We start from the raw sequence: 23,457 nt of genomic DNA on the forward strand, positions 1-23,457 counted from the left end.
CCTCACTGATCTTTTTTGCTGAGCAAATAGTGAAGGAGATCCTTTTCCGAATCAGTCCACTAGATGATCAGCAAGGACTTAAGCTGGCTTCCCTGCTTATGCTGACCTCTTATGTTCTGCCCAGGGATATTCAGATGGAAAGCCAGGAGTGGGATCTGAAAGCCCTGTGTGGGATGCTTTCGAGGTCATGTATCGGTGCCGTTATAGTTGAATGGAGAGAGATTGGAAATACTCTTTCCATCCTTCAGTGTGTTCATTTCTTTATGTACTAGGCAAAGGATTACGAGAGATTTATGATATTACAGATTATGTTTTGAGAATCCAGTTTCAAAACATCTTATTTTGGTAAATATTTTTATGTCTTTCAGAATACGATGCTTTAGCAAAAGTAATCCAGCATCATCCAGACAGGCATGAGACATTAAAGTAAGTTCAGAGCTTTTCTTTAAAATGAACTAATCTTTATATTTAAATGTTCAAATGCTAGTTTATGTATTCCTTTTTTATGGCAACCCATAATATGTTTCAAAGGGAGCAGTCATATCTTCGATATTACGTATTCTAATATTGCTTGATTAGATATTTTGTTTTGTTTTTTCTTCTTTCTATTTTACTACCTTTTTTTTTTTAGGCCTAGAATAAATCCACATAATACGCGTCTGTAGGAAAATCGATGAATAGAACATGGTCTATTTATATGGTAGAATACTAAATGGCAGTTAAAAAAAGAATAAACAGATACTCACTTTTGACACAGCTCTCAAAAACATAATTAGTGAAAGAAAAAAAGAAGGCAAAGAATTTTAAATTATTTCTAGTTAATGGGAATGTTTTATTTTACTGAGAAAAAGACTTAAATATGACAAGATGTTAAACATTATCGATTCATGGTGTCTGTTATCTCATTGTCTGTGTTTTCCTGTACTTAGAAAAATTAGCTTAAAATGTTATTTAATGAAAATAAGTGCATATTTAGAAATTAAAATAGAAATCCTCAACTTGATAAGCACCTCTATAACAGAGTAGTGTAACTCCTTATTCTTTTTACATTTTTAAAGTACTATTTAGTAACTTAAAAGTTAGGTATTAATTGTGAATTCTGTTTTCCCAGTTAGCAAAATATAACACTTTTGTTTTTTTCAGGGAGCTGGAGGCTTTGGGAAAAGAATTAGAGCATCTTTCACATATTAAAGAAAGTGTTGAAGATAAGGTATTTACGTATATTTATTAGCCTTTGTGAGATATATATATATGTATGTCAATTTTTGAGCAATTTGCATTAACTTTTTTCTTTTTAACAGCTGGAATTGAGACGGAAACAGTTTCACGTTCTTCTTAGCACCATCCATGAACTTCAGCAAACACTGGAAAGTAAGTGGAAATAATCTCAAAATAAATGCTTGTGAAGATTTTTAAATGATCTGGGAGCATACCTTTTAGGAACTTACATCTCAATTATACACCTTCAATTTCTGAACAGGAGTGTAGCTGGATGACTAATTAGAGGGTACTCACATCATTCAACTTTCTGAGTATACACAGAAAAGTCTTAGTTTGTAGTTGTGTACGATTTAAATATGCACGCAGTGGCTTAAGTGGAGAAAAATTCAGTTAGCATAGATTTGAAAATTTTCTGGGTTTATTAGATCTCATTGTTGTACGTAAAGCTTCAGGACACAGGCAGGTGATGATAAGTGCGTGAGATGATCAGTGCATAAGAGCATTTGCGTGCATTGTGAACGGTCGGTGCTACCGAGGCCTGGAGACTTGCTCTTTGTATTGACTGTAGACGAGTAGAAAGGTTTGTATTTACCTAATCTTCTGGTTGTTTCCAAGAAAAGCCTAACATCCATAATTTTTTGTGTGAAATCTCACACAAATTTGAAATTTTGGCTCAAATAATAAACAACAACAACCAGAACAGTACTTTCTTTTTTTTTAATTGTGCTTTAGGTGAAAGTTTACAGAGCAAATTAGTTTCTTATTCAAAAATTTATACACAAATTGTTTCATGACATTGGGTGCAATGCCCACAATGTGTCAGCACTCTCCCCCTTTCCACCCCGGGTTCCCTGTGTGCGTTCTTCCAGTTTTCCCGTCCCTTCTCATCTTTGCTTTTGGGCAAATGTTGTCCATTTGGTATCATATACTTGATTTATTTAAGAAGCACTTTCCTCACATGTGTTGTTTGTTTTATAAACCAAAAAACCAAACCCACTGCCATCAAGTCAATTCTGACTCACAGCAACTGTATAGGACAGAGGTGAACTTCCCCATAGTTTTCCAAAGAGTGGCTGGTAGATTCGAACTCCCAACCTTTTGGTTAGCGGCTAAAGGCTTAACCACTGGACCACCAGGGCTCTGTTGGTTTTATACACCTATCTCATCTTTGGCTAAAAGGTAAAATTCGAGAGTGGCTTCAGTTCTGAGTAAGAAGGGTGTTCTGTGGCCATCGTCTCAGGAGTTCCTCTAGTATCTGTCAGACCAGTAAGTCTGGTCTTTTTTGTGAATCCGAATTTTGTTCTACACTTTTCTCCCACTCTGTTATTAAAACAGCACTTTTCAAGCCAAACACTTCTGCAGGCCAACTGTAGTCATAGGCTGCCATTTTGCCTTCTTGATTTAAATGTGTTGGCTAATAAAGGATAAAATGTTTTCATGTATTCACTAGGCACATAATTTAAGCAAATTTGTCTAAGGTTTTATGTTTCTTTGTCAATTTCAGATGATGAAAAACTCTCAGAGGTAGAAGAAGCTCAGGAAACAAGCTTGGAAACAGATCCTAAGCCATAGACAGGCTAATCGCTCATCATTCCCGGGAATACTGAACTAGCTGTGTGATCTTAGTGTGTTAGAAGTTATTGTGCTCTTGAGATATTTAAAATCTCTGCAGCAAGATACTTTGCTTTTAAAATTAATGCACATTTTATTTGTATTTCTTCACACACAGGAAAATGACTTCAGAATAGATTTGGTTTTATTAAAATTCATTTTTATTCTTAAAAAGTAGGAAGCAACAGTCCAAAAATGTTTAATAAAGTGTTTTCAAGCAGGATATATTTGTGCTTATTAATATTCTAGGTGGTTTTTAACAGCTAACACTGATAGCTTACAAGATAAGTTGAAGATTATGAAAAGATGGTGTTTCTAGGATTTCCATGAAGGAATAAGTCCGTTTCCTGGAAATAGTTACCACTTGTGAAAATGGACCCAGGGAATAGGCTTCAGGAGGACCGTGAATGTGTGAGATGGTTGGTATGTGACATGGTGTGGCGTGTGCTGGGGAGACGTTGAGGACCTCCAGTGTAAGAGTGATCGTAAGATGCGGTGTGGTTCAGTGTCCTTTACGCTATGTATCTCTCTCCTTTACACTGAGGAATATGGTTGTTCAATGTTCCATTGTTATGTTTTCTCTCTGTTGTTCTTTAGGAGTCATTTTCAATAGAAACACATTTATTGGTAAAGTGAATTGTTTGAGGTAAATAGTCTGTTGTGACTGTTTTGCATACAGGATTTCATGATCTTAAAAATTAAGGCTGAATCACTTGTACTTTTTTTTTCAGGTATTGAATTATACATTTAATACCTGTTAGGTTCCATCTTTATCCATTTGTACTAGTTCAGAAACATGACACTTTGCATGACTCATACCTTAATAATGTTACAATTTTATAATTTTAATAAGTAGAATTTTTATCTTTAAAAATTAAAGTTTAAATCTAGCCGAGTAGTAGTCAGATTAAAAGTATCATAATACCTTTAATTGCTTCCTCTCATTTCATCTGGCAAATCATAGGAGAAATTTCTTTGTAGAATTGTTACACCCTGATAAGTGTTTCTGTTTTTCATTATTAATAAGAATTATGAAGGCAAAAACCAAAATTTCCTTATATTAGCTCAGAATTAAAAGTCATATTTTCAAAAAGCATCTTTTTTTTTTTTTAAGTACCATTAGGCAGAATATTCTAAAAAGCGTCACCCTATTGCTTAATTCACCAGAGGGATTTATTCAGGATTATGTACCAGATGGTAAGAATCCTTACAGCAGGGACTTTTATGCAGTCAGGAGCAGCATCAGAAGCAGCAGCAGGTACATGGCAGACAAACATTCTTCCGTGTATACTTCCTCGTGGTTCTCGTGGATATCCTCTGGGACTGCTTAGAAGACTGAAGAACCTTGTGCCCTAGAAACTCGCATTGCTGAAGCTCAGCGTGCCTCTGGGCCAGCAGCTCCATGGACTTATCAGTCCCTGTTTCTGTGAGATCATCCACCTGTGACAGTGCCATGTGTTGGAAAGCCTTGTCAAGAACGAAGGGAGGGTGGTTTTTCCTGAGAAACGAGTTCAGGAATTGGTGGATGTTTGCAAGTCCCAAAGTATGATTCTAATTCAAGTCTTAGCAAACAGAGCTTGAAAACATCCATTTACCACCCAGTGGTAAAGACCATCTTATTTCTTCTCAAAGAAGCCTATGGGATGCCTTCATTTTAGTGGAATTGACTTAGCATTTGTTAGGCACATGGCATCGTCCTAGGTGCCCTTAGCAATCTGTTAAGCACTCTCAGAATGCCCCCCGCTGGCCATGCTTCGTAATGCTAGTCATTCATTGTGTCCCAGGTCCCTGCTGTGTAGCAGGCCCCAGTGCTTCCGAGACAAAAAAGTAAAAGCTTTTGTCCACTACCTGCATTTGAAGCTTCCCTACTGTCAGATCATCTTCGGAGGATGTTTTCCACGCTAGGTTTTTTTTTTTTTTAAGGGCCAGAAAGTATCGTCTCTTTTTTGATGAATATGGAGCCTGTCATAAAGATGTAAAACCACATCAGATTAGGAGGTACCAACATTATTCCTGTGATGGTGCTAAATAAGAATTCTCGCCCTTGGGACAGCCTCTTTTAAACTAAACATTTGCCACATAACAATGTCAGGCTGGAGACCCTATTCACATTGTTCTCCACGCCCCATGTATCTCCTCTGTGCCCAGAGCTCTCTTTGAAGAGATCTGTAGGGTTCAGAGAAATGAGATTGTCTGGCTCTGAAAGAATACACAGCATCAGGAAAAAAAGCAGGCCATTCGGAAGGGGGAGAAGAAGAAATTGCCTCTGTAAGCTACTGAGCACAGTGAGAGTGTGGGGCTGCTGTGGACCAGCGCCCCAGAAAGCTCATTATCACTAGACCCAGTCGTTAATTTGATCTCTCTTCTGCGGGTTTCCTTATTTTCATGGCAGACAAATCTCCGAACATGAAGTGAAAGCTCTGGCCCTTTTCACCACAAGCTCAGTGCTTTTCCCATCGTCCCTGGCTCTCAGGTTCCAAGGACCTGTCCCAACAGTGTTGCTATTAGGAGTCGTTCCTGGGTCATGGCTTCTGGCCAACACGCCCTTTTTAGTGCCATCATGTTCACTTTTCTTTCCCCTTGCGCTGAATACTTAGCAAGAGGACTCTTGTGAGACCTCCACCAAGTAGGATGCGGGATCTTATCTGGTCCTGCCTTTTCCCTGAAGAAGGCGTTTACAAAGGGTGTCGGCTGAACCACCCATCTGCCCGCCATTGCCCCTGCAGAGCCTTCCCTAATCCTTCAAAGTGCCACCCCTCTTTTTTTTTTTCCTCTTAGAACACAGTACTTTTTCCTACTAAGTATTTATCATACTTGGTAATGACACATTTCTGTGGTTGTTTGCTGAATGCAGCTGTTATGAAGTCGTGCCCAGAAGGGCCAGGCAGGACCACTTGGGGCCCGTGTGAACTGGAGAGAACACGCCTGCTCAAAAGGAGGCAGCCTCTGCCCAGCTCCCCCAGTTGTCACGAGGAACCGTGGAACTAGTGTTTTCAATTCTTCTTACTTTCCGGAAGAAAGCTGAAAATCCAGAGTTTTGTTCAAAATATCCTAATTTTTAAATGTGGGTGACTAATTCAAATATATTTTTGAGTACATTCTGAGCACTAAACAAAACCCTTCTGTACACCAGATTCAGCCTAACGGCTGCTAGTGACAACCTCTGATCTTCTGATGAACAGAAATTCCTTCACATAGCCAAACTTACCCATCTTTTCCTTTATGTCAGTGATGTTTGTGCTCTGAGAAGTCTATCCGGAAGTCATGAAGGTATTCTTAGTGTCCTCCAGAAGTTTTAATGTTTAGCCTTTCCCACTTAGCTCTGCAATTCAACAGGAATTAATCTTCGTGTATGGTGTGAGGTGAGGATCAAGCTTCACTTTTCTCCATATGGATGTCCACTTGTACCAGCACCATTTATTCAGAAGATTCTTCTTACAGCACTGTCTGCAGAGCCCTGGTTTAATGTCTGTCTCCTCTATAAACTCTAAGCTGCACAACAGCAGGATCATGTCACAGTATCACCCTCTTAGCCCCCAAACCTGGCGCATAATAAAAAAACCAAACTCGTTGCCGTCGAGACAGTTCTGACTCATAGGGACCCTATACAACAGAGAAGAACTGCCCCATACTGTTTCCAAGGAGTGGCGGGTGTATTTGAACTGCCGACCTTTCTGGTTAGCAACCAAGCTCTTAAACACTGCACCACCAGGGCTCCTGGCACATAATAAAAAATAGGGGCGCATAAATAGGAACTAGCACACAAGGGACAAAATTAAAAATAAATATTGGTGTACTCTGAAAGTGATGTTCCAAAACATTGCCATTCACTAGAACATTCTGTGAAGGTGGAGATATTCCATACCTGTGCTGTCCAATACGATAGCTAAGGGTCACACCTGGTTAGTGCACACGTGGAATGTAGCTAGTACAACTGAGGAATTGAGCTTTCAATTTTATTTAATTGTGATCTGATCAGCTTAAATTGAAGTAGTCATATGTGACTGTTGGCTCCCACATAGCACAGAAGAGTACATAGAACAAGGACTCCAGAGCCAGGTCTTCTGGGTTTGAAGCCTGGCTTAGCCATTTATCTGGGGAAATTACTTAACCCTTCCAGTGCCATCCTAAAATGAAGGTAGTATTGCTGCCTGCCTTATGGGGCTGTTACGAGGGTTATCTGAGTTGGTATTTTTAAAGTGCTTAGAATAACCGAACCCGTTTCCGTCAAGTCAATTCCAACTCATAGCAACAGAGTGGAACTGCTTCATAAGGTTTCCAAGGAGCGACTGGTAGATTCAAACTGCTGACCTTTTGGTTAGCAGCCAAGCTCTTAACTACAGCACCGCCGGGGCTCCATGTTAAAATAATAACAATAAATAAGTTTAGGATTCTATTTTCAAAAATAGCCTGGGTAGCTGCCTCTACAGCCCTTGTGGCCTGTAAAGTCAAGACTGACCAGGACTCCGAGGCAGTGAAAGAGCTTCAGGCTGCTGGGAACGTGGAGTGACGCGAGCTTCAGAAAGCCCAGTGAGAGCACCTCAGAGGCTGCAGGCTTCAAAGACCAGAAGAATGAATGGCGGTGATGGAGGAGAAGGCAGTCAGCGGCATCGCCCGCATCACTGCAGCACAGAAAGAGTTGCTTTGGGAGGAACAAGAGCTAGTGAGTCCTGGAAGAAGCTGGCTCAGCTCCAATAGCATACAAGTCCTGCCTTCATGGCTTTGAGATGAGCACTGGACAGCCACTTCTATCTGACACAGACTCAGCCCAGAGACAGTGCCTGCCACTACCCAGAGTTTTACAACGCTCCCCAAAGTCCTTCCAAACCCCAGGCCTGGCCTGGCCTTGCCCCATCCCACATCACACCCCGGTCCCCTCTCCAACTCCCCGACCCCAAGTACCTTCTTGCCCAAGGGTCCTCTAAGTGCCTGCCCCTCCCAAGAGCATTATCACCACAGAGTATTACAGTCTGAACCTACCAGGGCCCAGGCCCTTTCCACCCTGCCTGCAGCTTCCAGCCAGTCCTCACAGCCTCAGTTCTATTCATCCTTTTTATACTATCTATTTTTATTCCTGTGGAGGCTGCAGGGGTATGATTCCCAAATGGGTCATGCTCCAAAACAGGTGATTCTACCTGGAAGAAAAAAAATGAAATGTCTGGACAATTTAGGCTCAAACTTACATACTTAAGGAAAAGTAAAATCTTTGGTTTGGAGAGTCCTGGATTGCTGTACCTGTGGCTACTTAAATTTTAAATAAAATTAAAAATTCAGTTCCTCAGTTGCACAGGCCACATTTCTAGGTCTCAGTAGCCACATGTGACTACCAGCTACTATATTGGACAATGTACACTTTTATCCTTGTAGAGAATTGAATTGGGTACCACTGGTCTCGTGAATTCCTGCCACATAAAATGTATGGATTGGCTAAACTGCTAATGTACTAACTTGCCATTAGAACGACTGAGAAAAGTCAGTGTGAAGCTCAAAACTTGAGGTTCTGCCCCCCAGGCTGTCATGGAGCTGAACTCTTGGAGCTCAGTGGGGAGGGATCTGGCCTGCAGAGCTTGGCGCCTGTGCCCTGCGTTCTCGGACAAGAAAGAGAAGCAGCAGATTTAAAGGATTTACTGTGAGGTACTTGGAGTAGGAAAGAGCTTGGTTTTTACAAAATCCCTAAACAATGCCTTAAGGAGCTCTGGTGGCACAAAGGTTAAGCACTTGGCTGCTAACGGAAAGGTCAGAGGTTCGAACTCACCCAGCAGCTAGACAGGAGGAAGAATGGATAACCTGCTCCCATAAAGTTCACAGCCTAGAAAATCCTATGGGGCAGCTCTCCTCTGTCACACAGGGTCGCTGTGAGTCAAAATCGACTCAGCAGTGCCTAACAAGATCAATGACAACAAACGATGCTATTCACCTAAGTCTTTAGGGGCAGGTTTTAGAGTGTTACATTTTGCAGTCCTGAAGGAAGGGATGTCACAGACAACTGCTTGGTGGTTCTTCTGGCCCAGACCAGGGTATTGCCTCAGGCTATCGACTCTGTCTCCACTTCTACCACATCAAGTTGTATAGTTGCTTAGAGAAAGGAAGAAAAAAAAAAAAAGGAAAGCCCTGTTAAGAACACAATCTTCATACGAGAAAACATTCTGAACAAAGAGCATCACGCATGCCTCAGTTGTCCCTTGGGGGGTAAATATACCAAGTGGTTGTGCTTTTCCTGGTCTGACAGTTTCTCCTTTTGCGATGCCCTAACCTCAGTGGACACCAACCAGTCTTGACAAGGGGTTGCCTCTTTCTCTTTGAGTTTTAAATTTTGTCCTGAGGTGTTTTTTTTCCTTTCGCCATTGTGGGTGGTGTGGTGGTTAAGAGCTCAGCTGCTAACCAAAAGGTCGGCAGTTTGAATCCACCAGCTGCTCCTTGGAAACCCTATGGAGTAGTTCCAGTCAGTCCTATAGGGTCGCTGTGAGTTGGAATTGACTCGAAGGCAAAAATCAAAGGGTTTTATTTTTGGTTTAATGTGTAAGGCTATCCTTTTGAGTACTTTTTGACTGGAGCAAAGTTTAATCCTATTCTCCTGCAATGTGGCTCCAGGCTCAGTCACTCACATACTATCTTAGTAGTTTTTCCCATGTCCAGGAACCATGTGAGCCCTGCGCTCCTTAGTATTTTTCTTTATTTCACTTCAATTTCTAACTCAGTAAACGTATTTATAAAGAGACTTTGTAACACACCATAAATAAAAAACTAGTATCATATGTCCAAAAACCCAGATCAGTTAGTTATAACAACAAAAATTTTTTTTTCTTAAGCCCAGCTTACATGTATCAATATACCTACAAGGCTAAAACTCTATGCTAGTTTACATTTTGAACCTTCTAATGCCTCTGGACTATATGAAGAAGAACAGGGCATCAGGATTGGAGGAAGACTCATTAACAACCTGCATTATGCAGATGACACAACCTTGCTTCTTGTAAGTGAAGAGGACTTGAAGCACTTACTGATGAAGATCAAAGACTACAGCCTGCAGTATGAATTACACCTCAACATAAAGAAAACAAACATCCTCACAACTGGACCGGTAAGCAACATCATGGTAAGCAGAGAAACGATTGAAGTTGCCAAGGATTTCATTTTACTTGGATCTACAATCAACACCCAAGGAAGCAGCACTCAAGAAATCAGATGACGTATTACATTGGGCAAATCTGCTGCAAAAGTGTTCAAAAGCAAAGATGTCACTTTAAGGACTAAGATGTACCTGACCCAAGCCGTGGTATCTTTAATCATCTCATATGCATGTGAAAGCTGGACAATGAATAAGGGAGACCAAAGAAGAATTGTTTCCTCTCAGTTATGGTGTTGGCAAAGAATATTGTCTATACCATCGGCTGCCAGAAGAATGAACAAATCTATTTTGGAAGAAGTACAACCGGAATGCTCCTTAGAAGCGAGGATGGCCAGACTTCGTCTCACATACTTTGGACAAGTTATCAGGAGGGACCAGTCCCTGGAGAAGGACATCATGCTTGGCAAAGTAGAGGGTCAGTGGAAAAGAGGAAGATCCTCAATGAGATGGACTGACACAGTGGCTACAACAACGGGCTGAAGCATAACAAGGATTGTGAAGATGGCAAAGGACTGGGTGGTGTTTCGTTCTGTTATATGCAGGGTCACTATGAGTTGGAACCAACTCGAGGGCACCTAACAGCAGTGCCTTGGATCAAAGCTGTCATTGTTACCCGATTACAATGTCACTTGGAATCACGCACGTGGTTTCGTCTGCACACGCTACAGGCACGCACTGTTGTTTTCCTTGCTGCCAGTGTGTTTGTCAAATTTTCTGGTGTTTTAGCTATAATACTGTGGTAATTAGCATTTGTGAATCTATATCAGTAACTTTTTAACCATGAAGGAGTCATTAAAGGAAAAGAAGGAGAAAAATTTAAAAAAAGGCTTCCTCTCAGTTACTAATAATGTAATTCAATGTAGTAAGATTTTACAAAATATTTTGTTGTTAGTAATCATACAATCTAAGAAATATTTAAGCCATTTACAACTGTATCACATATTATTCTATGATTAAAATTGATAATAAACTTACATGTATAACTGTTTGATAACTAGAGAAATTGACAGTTTAAAACATAAAGTGGGGCAAATGCTATGTTTTTGATACATGTTTAGAAATTATAACTTAAATCTTAAATTCAGTTTTTAAAACAATTTTTAGTTTCATTAAAATTTTCTTTAAAAACATCACCGTCTTACAAATATATAATTGACTTTAATGAAATTTTCAGGACTTCAGCTTGAAATCGGTTTAAAAAAATAATGACACATTAAAAAGCGAGTTGGCGAAATGTATTGATGTCAACGAAGTCCTTCACAAGTTCCCAGGTTTGAAGGCCAGGAAAGCAAAGCTCTGATTTACTCAAGATGCTCACCAAGTGCTAAAATGCTGCATACCTGTTCCTGTTTATTTTTATGGTATTATTTCAGTCATCAATACATTTCCCTATGCGTTGTTTGTCTACAACGTCTACGTTATTTGCGCTGTTGTTGATTATGCAAACCGAATCCGCTAATGTATCTCATGTAGCAGTAACATTTAATATTAAAATGAACATAATTTTGATGTGGTTCTTAAACATTTTTACTTCGAATTCTTTTGTCTTCTTACCGAATTTTCACTTAACCACATGAAACTATGTCAATGTAAATACAGGTAGGCCGCGCGTGTGATATTGTAATTTAAAGGTGGAACTTTAATTTTAGAAACCCTGGTGGCGTAGTGGTTAAGTGCTACAGCTGCTAACCAAAGGGTCGGCAGTTTGAATCCACCAGGCGCTCCTTGGAAACTCTATGGGGCAGTTCTACTCTGTCCTATAGGGTCGCTATGAGTCGGGATCGACTCGACGGCACTGGGTTTAGTTGTTTATGTCAGTACTATTGCCATTACATTCAGTGATATTTGGGAATTACGATTTACGAGTGACATTAGTACAAAAAAACCTTACTAAGGATTCTGTATGGGCTGGTACGGGAAGAGGCCCATGGAGGGGGTGACACCAGGAGTTACCGCCCTGCATAACACCAACCCTAGTGACGCCACTACTTGCATCTGCTCTTCCCCTCCTCCAATCCAGCCTCTACTCTGCAACCAGAGTTCTCTTTTAAAAAATGCAAATCAGATGATAATGATCCCCAGCTTGGAAGTATTCATTGGTTTCTTATCACCATTAGGAGAAAGTTAAAAATTCTTCATATGGCCTATAACACGCTGCCCACCTCGTTATTCACCAGCCTTCCCCCGGATCTCTCTGCTCCAATGACACTAAAAAAAAATTACTTTTATTTCTTAATTAAGCCCTGAGCTCTCTTGATATTGGGACTTTAAACATATTCTTCCCCCTCCCTAGGAAACAGTTCTCCCCATGTTTTTTTTTACCCAATTCTTAGTCATCCTTCAGATCCAACTTGATTGTCCCTTCCTTAGGGAGGCCTTTCCTGCCTGTCCCCTCACCCCCATTAGGTTAGAGGACCTACGATGTTCCATAGCACCCTGTGCTTCTACATTTGCATAAGATGTAACTCTCAATAATGTCAGAGTGCCCTCTAAGCTGTATCTCCACGAGGGCAGGGACCATGTCTATCCTACATGCTGCTATATCCCAGATATTGTGATTGGCATAAGATGTAACTCTCAATAATGTCAGAGAGCCCTCTATGCTACATCTCCATGAGAGCAGGTACCATATCTATCCTACATGCTGCTATATCCCAGATATTGTGGTTGGCATAAGATTGTTGTTGTTGTTATGTGCTGTCAAATCACTTCCAACTCATAGCAACCCTATGTACAACAGAATGAAACACTTCCCAGTCCTGCACCATCCTCACAATCATTGCTATCCTTGAACGCGTTGTTGCAGCCACTGTGTCAATCCATCTTGTTGAAGGCCTTCCTCTTTTTCGCTGACTCTCTACCAAACATGATGTCCTTCTGCAGGGACTGGCCCCTCCTGATAACATGTCCAAAGTATGTGAGATGAAGTCTCGCCATCCTTGCTTTTAAGGAGCATTCTGGCTGTACTTCTTCCAAGACAGATTTGTTCATTATTCTGGAAGTCCATGATGTGTTCAATATTCTTCGCCAACACTATGTAACTAGTGCTTAGGAAATATTCGTTGAATAGAAAAAAATGTTACGGAGTCAACAGAAAAGAGTACCTACCTTGGGACCACAGAAAAGGCAGGAAAATAATGTTGGAGCTCCATCCAAAGGATAGGCAAACTTTCTAAAGAAATCGTAGTTTAGAGATTCATTATTCCAGCTGAGGCTAAAGTAAACCAATGTACAGACTAGAAGGAGAAGTTTGGTCCTCTGTTTCCTGTGGACTCTCCAACTCCAGCTCCTCCACTAGAGAAGCATGTCTTCTTTGTTATTTTCAACAGAAATATGCAGGTCAATCCATACCAGGTAATTGCTAGATGCTTGGATGCTTGTATTAGTGACTGATTTTTCCAGAAGAGAGAGCTTGTCTGAAAGGGCAATCAGTCAGCTGGAAACCATCAGGATTTATTTTTGAAAAAGCACCCACCGGGTTTGCAGCCTGATCTCTGAGTGAAATGGGAGGTTGTGCGTGGATTCCCTGCATGTACCAAAAGGGCTGGAGGCAGTTCCTGATGCGGTACCATAAAGGACCTTAAAAAGCTACAGACAAGAAGGCAAACAGTAATGGTATTGCTAATCTTAACTCACAGGACCCAAAGAGCAGCGCTACTACACTGAAAAAAGGCTCAGCAGTTCAAATGTGGATTCTTTCATAAAGAGCATAAAACTGTTCTGTTACCATCAAGTTGTTTTTGACTTATAGTGACCTTATAGGACAGAGTGAACTGCCCCGTATGGTTTCCAGTGAGTGCCTGGTGGATTCGAACTGCTGACCTTTAGGTTAGCAGCCGTAGTTCTTAACCACTGTGCCACCAGAGTTTCCACAAAGAACATAAGGAGATCAATATAATAAATACCTTTTATGACTTACCAATTGTAAGTTTTATTCATTTAATCCTCGCCACACACCCTCAAAACTGTGTGGGAGCGGCCATTTGAAAGGCTGTATCACTGCTTATTCCAGAGACAAAATAAAACAAAAATTCCTACTTTAGTTTGATTTTCTAGTATTTATATATATATATGTATGTATATATATATATATATATATATATATATATGCACACACATATATATACCCATTGCCATCAAGTCACTTTCGACTCATAGCGACCCTACAGGACAGGTTAGAACTGCTCCAATTGAGCACCTGGTGGGTTCAAACTGCTGAACTTTTTGTTAGCAGCCATAGCTCTTAACCACTATGCCACCAGGGTTTCCATATATATATATATAAACCCAAACCCATTGGTGTCAAGTCTATTCCGACTCATATATATATATATATATATATACACACACACACACATACACACATATATATACATATATTTGCATACATATGAATATAGGAGTCCCTGGGTGGTACAATCGGCCAAACATTGAGCCATTAACTGAAAGGTTAGTGGTTCACATCCACCCAGAGGCACCTCAGAAGAAAGATCTGGTGACCTGCTTGTGAAAGGTCACAGCCATGAAACCCTATGGAGCACAGTTCTACTCTGCAACACATGGGGTCGCCATGAGCCAGAATCAACCCAATGGCACCTGATCCTGGTGGTATAGGAACATATACATGGATATATATTAGAATACATAAAAAGAAATTTTAGAGCTGACTAGACCACTTGTTACTTGAACTGGGAGGGACTTCAAAAGCAATCTATTCCAGTGCTTTGAGTAGCCAGAAAATCCAGCCTAATGCCACTCTTCCTCTTGGCCTTGAAGCTTAATGACCTGTCCCTTTGATTACCATTCTGTGAAAGCTTTCTCATTCTTGGTTTGGTAAATAACTTGGGGGATGGAAGCTCCTTGGCAATTCTAGGAAGAAGACTCTGTGTGTTTGAAAGGAGAGCTTCCTTGTGGCTAGTGGAGCCCTCTCCGCTGAAACTTGCTGGCTTGCTTCTATACTTGCATCATAGCATCTTCCCCAAAGCAGTCTTCACCTTCATCACATTTTTTTTTCTTATTTTGCTGGCTTTCATGAAATTCCATCTCACTATCACTGGATTATTCCTCTTTGGGGACCAATACATTTTGTTTTACCAAGTTAGTGGACACAGCTCTATGCCATCTAAAGAAAACAAAAATAATGGGCATTAAGGAAACTGAAAAGTTGAAAATGAGTGATTTCAGTCATTAAAACCCAAACTTCGAATGTGAGCAAATAATACAACTCTGAAAATAGAAATAAAAAACCAAGGATCATATCACAGGAAAATAAAGTCAAAACAACTGTTTGGCTTTTGTCACCAAACTGTAGTATGTTCATGAGAACCACTAGTTCATTTAATTGTCATGGCACCGAAAGAGATAGGATATATTATTATCTTCATTTTACTAATGAGTAAATTAAGACACAGAGAGGTTAAATTAAGCGACCACGTGTAGGATGAAGATTTTGACCCTGCTCTGTGACTGTTTAAAATACATTACTCCATATTGGCAAATTGGCAATCTTGTTTCAGTGGAGGTTCAGATTGTTTCTGCTGAATTTGGCAGCTCAGAGGTCATAGTGATGAGAGAATCTGCTGTGGTAGGTGTCTTAGTCATCTAGTGCTTCTATAACAGAAATTCCACAAGTGGATGGCTTTAACAAAGAGAAATTTGTTCTCTCCACAGTCTAGTAGGCTATGAGTCCAAATCCAGGGCGTCAGTTCCAGGGGAAGGCTTTCTCTCTGTTGGCTCTGGAGGAAGGTCCTTGTCGTTAATCTTCTTCTGGTCGAGGAGTTTCTCAAGCTCGGGGACTCCAGTTCCAAAGGATGCACCCTGCTCCCGGTGTTGCTTTCTTGGGTGTATGAGGTCCCCAACTCTCTGCTCACTTCCCTTTCCTTTTGGTGTTACAGGGAAACTCCCTTTATATTGGATCAGGGATGTGACTCGAGCAAGGGGGTTACATCCCACCCTAATATTCTTCAACATAATGCAGTCCTGCCTCGTTAACCACAGGCAGATATTAGGATTTACAACATATAGGAAAATTATATCAATCACAAAACAGAGGGCCACCACACAATACTGGTAATCATGGCCTAACCAAGTTGACATATTCTTGGGGAACACAGTTCAATCCATGACACTTGGCAATCCTACTTCAATGGTGGTTGAGATTGCTTCTGCTAAATTTGGCGGTTCAGAGGCCATAGTGATGAGAGAATATGCTATGGCAGTCGATGAGAAATATGCACTTCTAAGGTCCCCATACACTGGATTTACAAAGAACACTTGTGTAGATAAACTCCCCACACTGACATCTCCATTTTATAAATGAGGAATTTAAGCTTAGAAAAATCAGGTATTTTGCACCCAGATGATCTGATCCCAAGGTCTGTGCTGTTAATCTCTACACCAGAGTGCATATTACCTATACCATGATACCATTGTTGTTGTTGTTGTAAGGTGCCGTCTAGTCAGTTCCGACTCATAGTGACCCCATGCACAACAGAACGAAACACTGCCCGGTCCTGAGCCATCCTTACAATCGTTGTTATGCTTGAGCTCGTTGTTGCAGCCACTGTGTCAATCCACCTCATTGAGGGTCTTCCTCTTTTCCGCTGACCCTGAACTTTGCCAAGGATGATGTCTTTCTCCAGGGACTGATCCCTCCTGGCAACATGTCCAAAGTATGTAAGACGCAGTCTCGCCATCCTTGCCTCTAAGGAGCATTCTGGTCGTACTTCTCCGAAGACAGATTTGTTCGTTCTTTTGGCAGTCCATGGTATATTTAATATTCTTCACCAACACCACAATTCAAAGGCGTCAACAACTCTTCTTCGGTCTTCCTTGTTCGTTGTCCAGCTTTCACATGCATATGATGCGATTGAAAATACCATGGCTTGGGTCAGGCGCACCGTAGTCTTCAGGGTGACATCTTTGCTCTTCAGCACTTTGAAGAGGTCCTTTGCAGCAGATTTGCCCAATGCAATATGTCTTTTGATTTCTTGGCTGCTGCTTCCATGGCTGTTGATTGTGGATCCAAGTAAAATGAAATTCTTGACAACTGCAATTTTTTCTCTGTTTATCATGATGCTGCTCATTTGTCCAGAATGATACCATTATTTCCCGAATGTTCTCCTCCAGTTAACTGTGTTTTTGTTAGCCTCATCCAGAGCAATAATACCCATGAAATCCCAAACCAGAAAAACCAAACCTGTTGCTGTCAGTCGATTCCGACTCATAGTGACCATATAGGACAGAGTTGAACTGCCCCATGGAGTTTCCAAGGAGTGCCCAGTGGATTCGAACTGCCAACCTTTTTGTTTAGCAGCCTTAACTCTTAACCACTACACCACCAGGGTTTCTATGAAATTCCAGAATATATAATATTTATAGACCAAAAAAAAAAAAGAAAACCCATTGCAATCGAGTTGATTCTGACTTATAGTGACCCTGTAGGACAGAGCAGACCTGCTCCATAGGGTTTCCAAGGAGCAGCTGGTGGATTTGAACCACCAACCTTCTTTTGGTTAGCAGCAAGTTCTTAACCACTGCACCACCAGGGATCTGTAATATTTATATATATTTCTAATAAGGATTTAAAAAATTCACAAACATTAAAATTTTAAAATAAATGTTCTTCATATCATATTCTGTCTAATGTACCTTAAGTACCCCCAAAAGTGTGTATACCACACTCCTGAGAAACATGGCTCTACATTGAACACAGAGCATTCACTGTTATCTGTAATTATACACGGGGATAGTTGGTAAGTACCCAGGCATTGTAGTTAACCACCACCTTGGTTCAACCTCGTATCGTGCTTCCTAGCTGTGTGATCTTGGGCATGACTTTTAACCTCTATAAGCTTTGGTTTTCTCATTTGAAAATGGGCATATTATTCTCAGAAATGTGAGAATAAAAGGAAATGACTTATAATCTTGGAACATAAGCATTCAAAAAGCGGTAGCTTTTATTACCATGTAGATCAGATCTGTGTGGGGAAAATGTAAAAGGCAAGCAGGGAGCAGAAGCTAGAGGTCAAAACAAGCAAGAGCTCGTGGGTCAGCAGCCTCCTTTTGAGACCAGGAAAAGAAAGCCTCCAGGTTGTACATGCACAACTCTAATTGTTAGCAGCCACAGATGCATGACAATCTCATGCACAACGGAAGGAAGCGCTGCCTGGCCCTGTGCCATACTCACGGTCAAGTGTGGATCTAGCAGTTGTTATCCATAGGGTTTTCGCTGGCTGGTTTCCAGAAGTAGATCACTGGCCCTGTCTTCTAGTCCACCGTAGTCTGGAAGCGCCACTGAAGCCTGTTTAGCATCACAGCAACACGCAAGCCCTCCAGACAGGCGGTGGCTGTGCGTGAGGTGTCTTGGCTGGGCATCAAACCCAGGTTTTCTGCAAGGAAGGTGACAATTCTACTACTGCACCACCAATTTAAAGCCTCATACACAACTTCTAGGGTGTGCTGCTATTGTATATTGTTGAGTCAATTTTGACTCCTAATAACCACATGTGATAGAGAGGAATTGCCCCATAGGGCTTTCTGGGGAGGAGCTCTGGCGGTACATTGGTAAGGTCCATGGTTCGAACCCACCAGCTACTCCGTAGGAGACAGATGTAGCAGTCAGCTTCCTGGGGCAGTTCTACTCTGTTCTGAAGGGTCACTAGGAGTCAGAATCAACTCGACGGCAACGGGTTTGGTTTAATCTTTTCTTCCATGGAGCTGCTGCGTGGGTTCAAACTGCCCAACTTTGTTAGTTAGCAGCCTAGTGTTCAACCTTTTCACCACCAGGGCTCCTTCGGGGACGTGTTATTCACGTTTAATCACGTAAGGATGTAGTTTGTGTACAGTTATTACCATATTTTCCCAGCAGATGGCAGTAAAATGTCCTGAGGAGGGACCACCATTTTCTAATTCTCCCAAAGATAATTTGTGGAGCAGGATTCATCTTTCATGGAGCCCTCTCAGAATCTTTTAAAGAAGTTATTGATTTCTATTACCATAAATATGTACACACACACACACGCACACAAAACAACTATAATACAATTTCGGGAGGTACAGGAACCCCTGAAGTCCATCTATGTAACCCACCCCATGTTAAAAGCCCGGCTCTAACCGGTCTCTGAATTTCTAGATTGTGTTTCTCAGGGAGCTGCGTCTCCCACTTCCATCCCGGCCCTCATCCCCCACGTATTTCTAACATAATTCCAGGGCCCGGGAATAGAATGGCTGCCATTCTGCTATGAAAAGAACCCTTCCCATCTTAAGTTTTTAAAAAGTGTCTTGGTTGGCGATGAATTTATTTGGTTGTATTGCTTCCACGTTAAACTCCTATTTCTTATTGAAAGTGGAAATCCCTGCGATATTTCATTTTGTCTGTGGAAGATAAGGTGTTGGGCCTTTAATGCCCCAGGCCTTGTGAAAACGTCTCACTTCTTTCACATCTGAGCTATAGCTCATGGCCGTTATTAAGAACCTGGTAAGGAGAAGCCCAAAGAAATTGGAAAATAAATCATCACCCTCACTTTCCAAATTGAAAAGTATCATGTTTGGAGTATTTCACACTTATCTTTATGGTTTTGCCATTGGCAAGAAATATCAATTACCAGATAGTTTTAATGGTCCGTTAAGGAACGTGCACTTAGGCAAAGACGGTTAGGACCTATTTCAGTAGCAAAGCTGCCGGGAAAAGGAAAATAAAGCTCTGATCATGGACTTATTTCGAAGAATGAACCACTGAGTTTTCAAAAATAACGATATTTGCTTGGGAGGCGGGGTGTCTAAAATTCTGAGCCTGAAGTATGAACTTAATATCACTGCTTATTTTAGTCTCGTACGTCACATTAACACTCAAATTCAGGTGGGACAGAAAGAATTTCCCCTGTTACAATTAAGACTTTGCTGATCGTACTATGACGTTTCCATTGTGGCGCTCGGTTTTCTGACCCGAAGTTAAATATGTACCCAGCCCCCATCCCATACAGTTTTCAGTTCTAAATGCAATTCTTTTTTTTTTTATCAGAAAACATCTTTATTCATTATTATTTTTTAAATTCTTATTGTGCTTTAAGTGAAAGTTTACAGATCGAGTCAGTCTCTCATACAAAAATTTATACACACCTTGCTATGTACTCCTAATTGCTCTCCCCCGAATAAGACAGCACATTCCTTCTCTCCACCCTTTATTCTCCATGTCCATTCAGCCAGCTTCTGACCCCCTCTGCCCTCTCATCTCCCCTCCAGACAGGAGCTGCCCACATAGTCTCATGTGTCTACTTAATCCAAGAAGCTCACTCATCACCAGTACCGTTTTCTATCCCATTGTCCAGTCCAATCCCTGTCTGAAGAGTTGGCTTTGGGAATGGTTCCTGTTTTGGGCTAACAGAAGGTCTGGGGACACGACCTCCGGGGTCCTTCTAGTCTCAGTCGGACCATTAATCTAAATGCAATCCTTAAAAAGAGATGCTACGTTTCCTCATCGGCAGAGCAAATAGTGTTCAAGGTGAAACCCAAAGGCTTTCACTCCGCGGAAAAGAAGTGAGGAACCATTGCCTACCTTTCAATCCCCTTATTTTTGTATGAGCCATTTTTCTTTCTGTGCTGCTGGAATCTTCGGTACTGACCAACTTAGAGGGCTCCAGGAGATATAGCTGAGGGTGGTCCACTGCTGTCACCTTCACAGGAGGTAGCTGTTCTGATTTCTTTACGTCTTAAGCTGACAAACTTTAAAACAAAATCACCCGGTTAGTGACAAAAGGCACTTTCATCTTCTGGGCTCTTGGGGGTAAAGTATGCAGGAAATGTTTGGAGTCTCCTCCTTATTCCCTTCCAAGTGTTGGAGACGTCATTTCCAGGGCTGACCCTGTTTACCATCTCACAGAGGTCACCAACGATGCATTTCACAGAACTATGGGAAATTCTGAGGCACTTTGTGGAACACAGTAATAGATTCCTATGAAATTATCAGACCCAGGTTGATGATCACACTCAGAATGTGCGTGTTTGAATCCCAAAGAGGAAAGAATCTACAGCAATACCAGTAATAGAAATAGGCACTGCTAGATCTTCGGCTGGAGCTGACGGTTTTCTCTGCCCTGGGGGACGGACATAAGAAGGTCAGTAGTTGCTGGGGTTATTTCATTTTGTGGTCTCTCAAAGCTCACAGGTGAAAAAGGCGCGAACCCAGCCCATCCATTCCTTCCAACATTTCCCCAATTTTTTCCTGAGGAGCAAAGTCTGCCGCGGATGGAACTTCTCACCACAGGGTGGCAGCAGACGTTAGGATTTATTCCTGTCACTCTCATTGGCACTTCAGTTCTTCAGTCTAAAATAACTGTGGCACCGTGGTTAAGAGCTACAGCGAGCTATGGCTGCTAACCAAAAGGTCGGCAGTTTGAATCCACCAGCCGCTCCTTGGAAATCCTATAGGGCAGTTCTACTCTGTCCTATGGTTGGAATCCACTCAATGGCAACAGATTTTTTTTTTTTTCTTTTTTTAAGGAGGAAAACTTTCAAATGGTGTTGGGAGGTATAGGAAAGAAAGGCTTTGCTTTGTTTATACTCATTGATGGCTTGGAGCATGTTCCTCAAATTTTTATGTGTGTTTGAATTTCTTGGGGATCTTTTTAAAATGCAGATTTTGATACAGTAGGTTGGGGGTTGTTGCTGTTGTTAGCTACCATTGAGTCGGCCCTGACTTATGGCGACCCCATGCACAACTGAATGAAACATCACCCAGTCTTGCGCCATCCCCGTGACATCTTGCGGTCAGGACCATTGTGATCCATAGGGTTTTCATTGGTAGATTTTTGGAAGTAAATTGCCAGGCCTTTCTTCCTAGGCCCTCTTAGTCCAGAAGCTCTGCTGAAACCTATTCAGCACCACAGCAACACAAGCCTCTACCGACAGGCAGGTGGGGTCTGCGAGTTTGTGTCTCTAAGCAGCTCCCAGGTGATGCTGGTGATGCTGGTTTACACACCACACTTTGAGTAGCAAGGACCTTGTATGCTCCAGTGCTGGGGGAAGGAGCCCCAAAATGGTCACGAGTGTAGTGGATAGCACTGTGTGGTTAAGGAGGTGGGGCTGGGATTTACACCTGGGTCTGAGCTCCAGCCCAGTCACTCACTAGCTGTGTGGTCTTAGGAAATTCACCAACCTATCTGTGTTTGTTTTCTCTCATGGAAAATGGGGATAGGAATGGTGCCCAAGCCATAGTTTCATGGTCAGAATGAAGTGAAATAGAGATTCTGCTTTTGCAGATGTCGGGGCCCAGGAATCTACATTTTAGGGAGCACCCTAGGAGAGTGAGATTCAGGCGGTCTTCTGTCCCACACTCTGAGGAGCACTGAAATATGGCATACCTAACGGGCTTTGGCAGAACAGGCTCGTGGTTTTGCTTGGTCTGTTTTTCTTTAGGCCTGTTGGAATCCCCAGAGCACCATAAATAGTAGGCGCTTGAATGAATGAATTAATGAATGTTCATTTTCTCTAACCATGGGCCAATGTTTTCCACTCTATTATTGGTATGTTGTTGTTGTTAGGTGCCTTCCAGTCGGTTCTGACTCACAGCAACCCTATGTACCATAGAATGAAGCACTGCCCAGCCCTGCACCATCCTCATAATTGTTGCTGTGTTTGAGCCCAATTATTGGTATAACTGTCTTAATTCTAAAGAAGCCCTGCTGGCACGGTGGTTAAGCGCTTGGCTGCAAACCCAAAGGTTGGTGATTTGAACCCACCAGCAGCTCCATGGGAGAAAGATGTGGCAGTCTTCTCCCGTAAAGATTTACAGCCTTGGAAACCCTGTGGGGCAGTTCTACTCTGTCCTATAGGGTCATTACGAGTCAGAATGGACTCAATGGCAGTGGGTTTTTAGTTTGGTCTTAATTCTGTTGTATTTTGTCAAATATGTGGATGAATAGTATTAATTCTACATGAGGAAAGGAAAGTTGGTTTGTGTGTGTGTGTGTGAGAGAGTGTAAGTCCACATATGTGTGTGTAATAGGCTGACACAGTTGCAGCTTTGGTTTCTGTGACCATATATGTAGGTTCTCAAAGGAGTCCAGAGGTAAATGATGGAGCTGGAGAGAGCAGAGCAGGGGAGAAGAGCAAGGAGCAGAGCTAAAGCACAGAGAGCAATCTTGAGACAAGTCTGGACTTGAATTCTAGCTCTGCCCCTTATTGATGCAAACAGTTTGAGCCTGGCTACTAACCCAAAGGCTGGCTGTTCAAATCCACCAGTGGCACCGTGGGAGAAAGCCCTGGCGTCTGCTTCCGCAAGACTACAGCTTATGCTGTGCAGTTCTACTCTGACGTATATGGTTGCCATGAGTTGGAATTGACTCAGTGGCAACAGGTTTGATTTTTTTGGTTTTTCTGCCCCTTACTGGCTATGGGCCCGTGAGCAGGTAACAAAAATCTCTCGGACCTTCATTTCCTTAACTGTTAAATAGGAGGAGGAACTGCTACCTTCCAGGGTTGTTTTATTTACTCAGTTA

At 41.7% G+C, this 23,457-nt stretch overlaps 2 protein-coding genes across 3 annotated transcripts in view; one reads left to right on the plus strand and one right to left on the minus strand.

The window, feature by feature from the left end:
• Window positions 1-3,055, plus strand: part of THOC7 (THO complex subunit 7) — an 18,839-nt gene extending 15,784 nt beyond the window's left edge. For both annotated transcript variants that reach the window (XM_010589701.3, XM_064274282.1), the window contains exons 5-8: window positions 369-426; window positions 1,144-1,210; window positions 1,302-1,371; window positions 2,726-3,055. In XM_010589701.3, the coding sequence (XP_010588003.1) occupies window positions 369-426; window positions 1,144-1,210; window positions 1,302-1,371; window positions 2,726-2,793 (263 nt within the window). In that variant the 3' untranslated portion in view covers window positions 2,794-3,055. The remainder of the gene's footprint in view (window positions 1-368; window positions 427-1,143; window positions 1,211-1,301; window positions 1,372-2,725) is intronic.
• A 994-nt stretch (window positions 3,056-4,049) lies between these two features.
• On the minus strand, window positions 4,050-21,720 carry C22H3orf49 (chromosome 22 C3orf49 homolog). The gene is given in 8 exon segments (XM_064275179.1): window positions 4,050-4,272; window positions 4,681-4,794; window positions 8,783-8,907; window positions 14,763-14,962; window positions 14,964-15,083; window positions 20,517-20,586; window positions 20,990-21,054; window positions 21,695-21,720. Coding segments are annotated over 8 exon segments (918 nt in total). The 3' UTR covers window positions 4,050-4,074.
• Window positions 21,721-23,457: the final 1,737 nt, after the last annotated feature.

Source organism: Loxodonta africana, chromosome 22 (assembly GCF_030014295.1).
Source record: "Loxodonta africana isolate mLoxAfr1 chromosome 22, mLoxAfr1.hap2, whole genome shotgun sequence".
Classification (NCBI taxonomy): domain Eukaryota; kingdom Metazoa; phylum Chordata; class Mammalia; order Proboscidea; family Elephantidae; genus Loxodonta; species Loxodonta africana.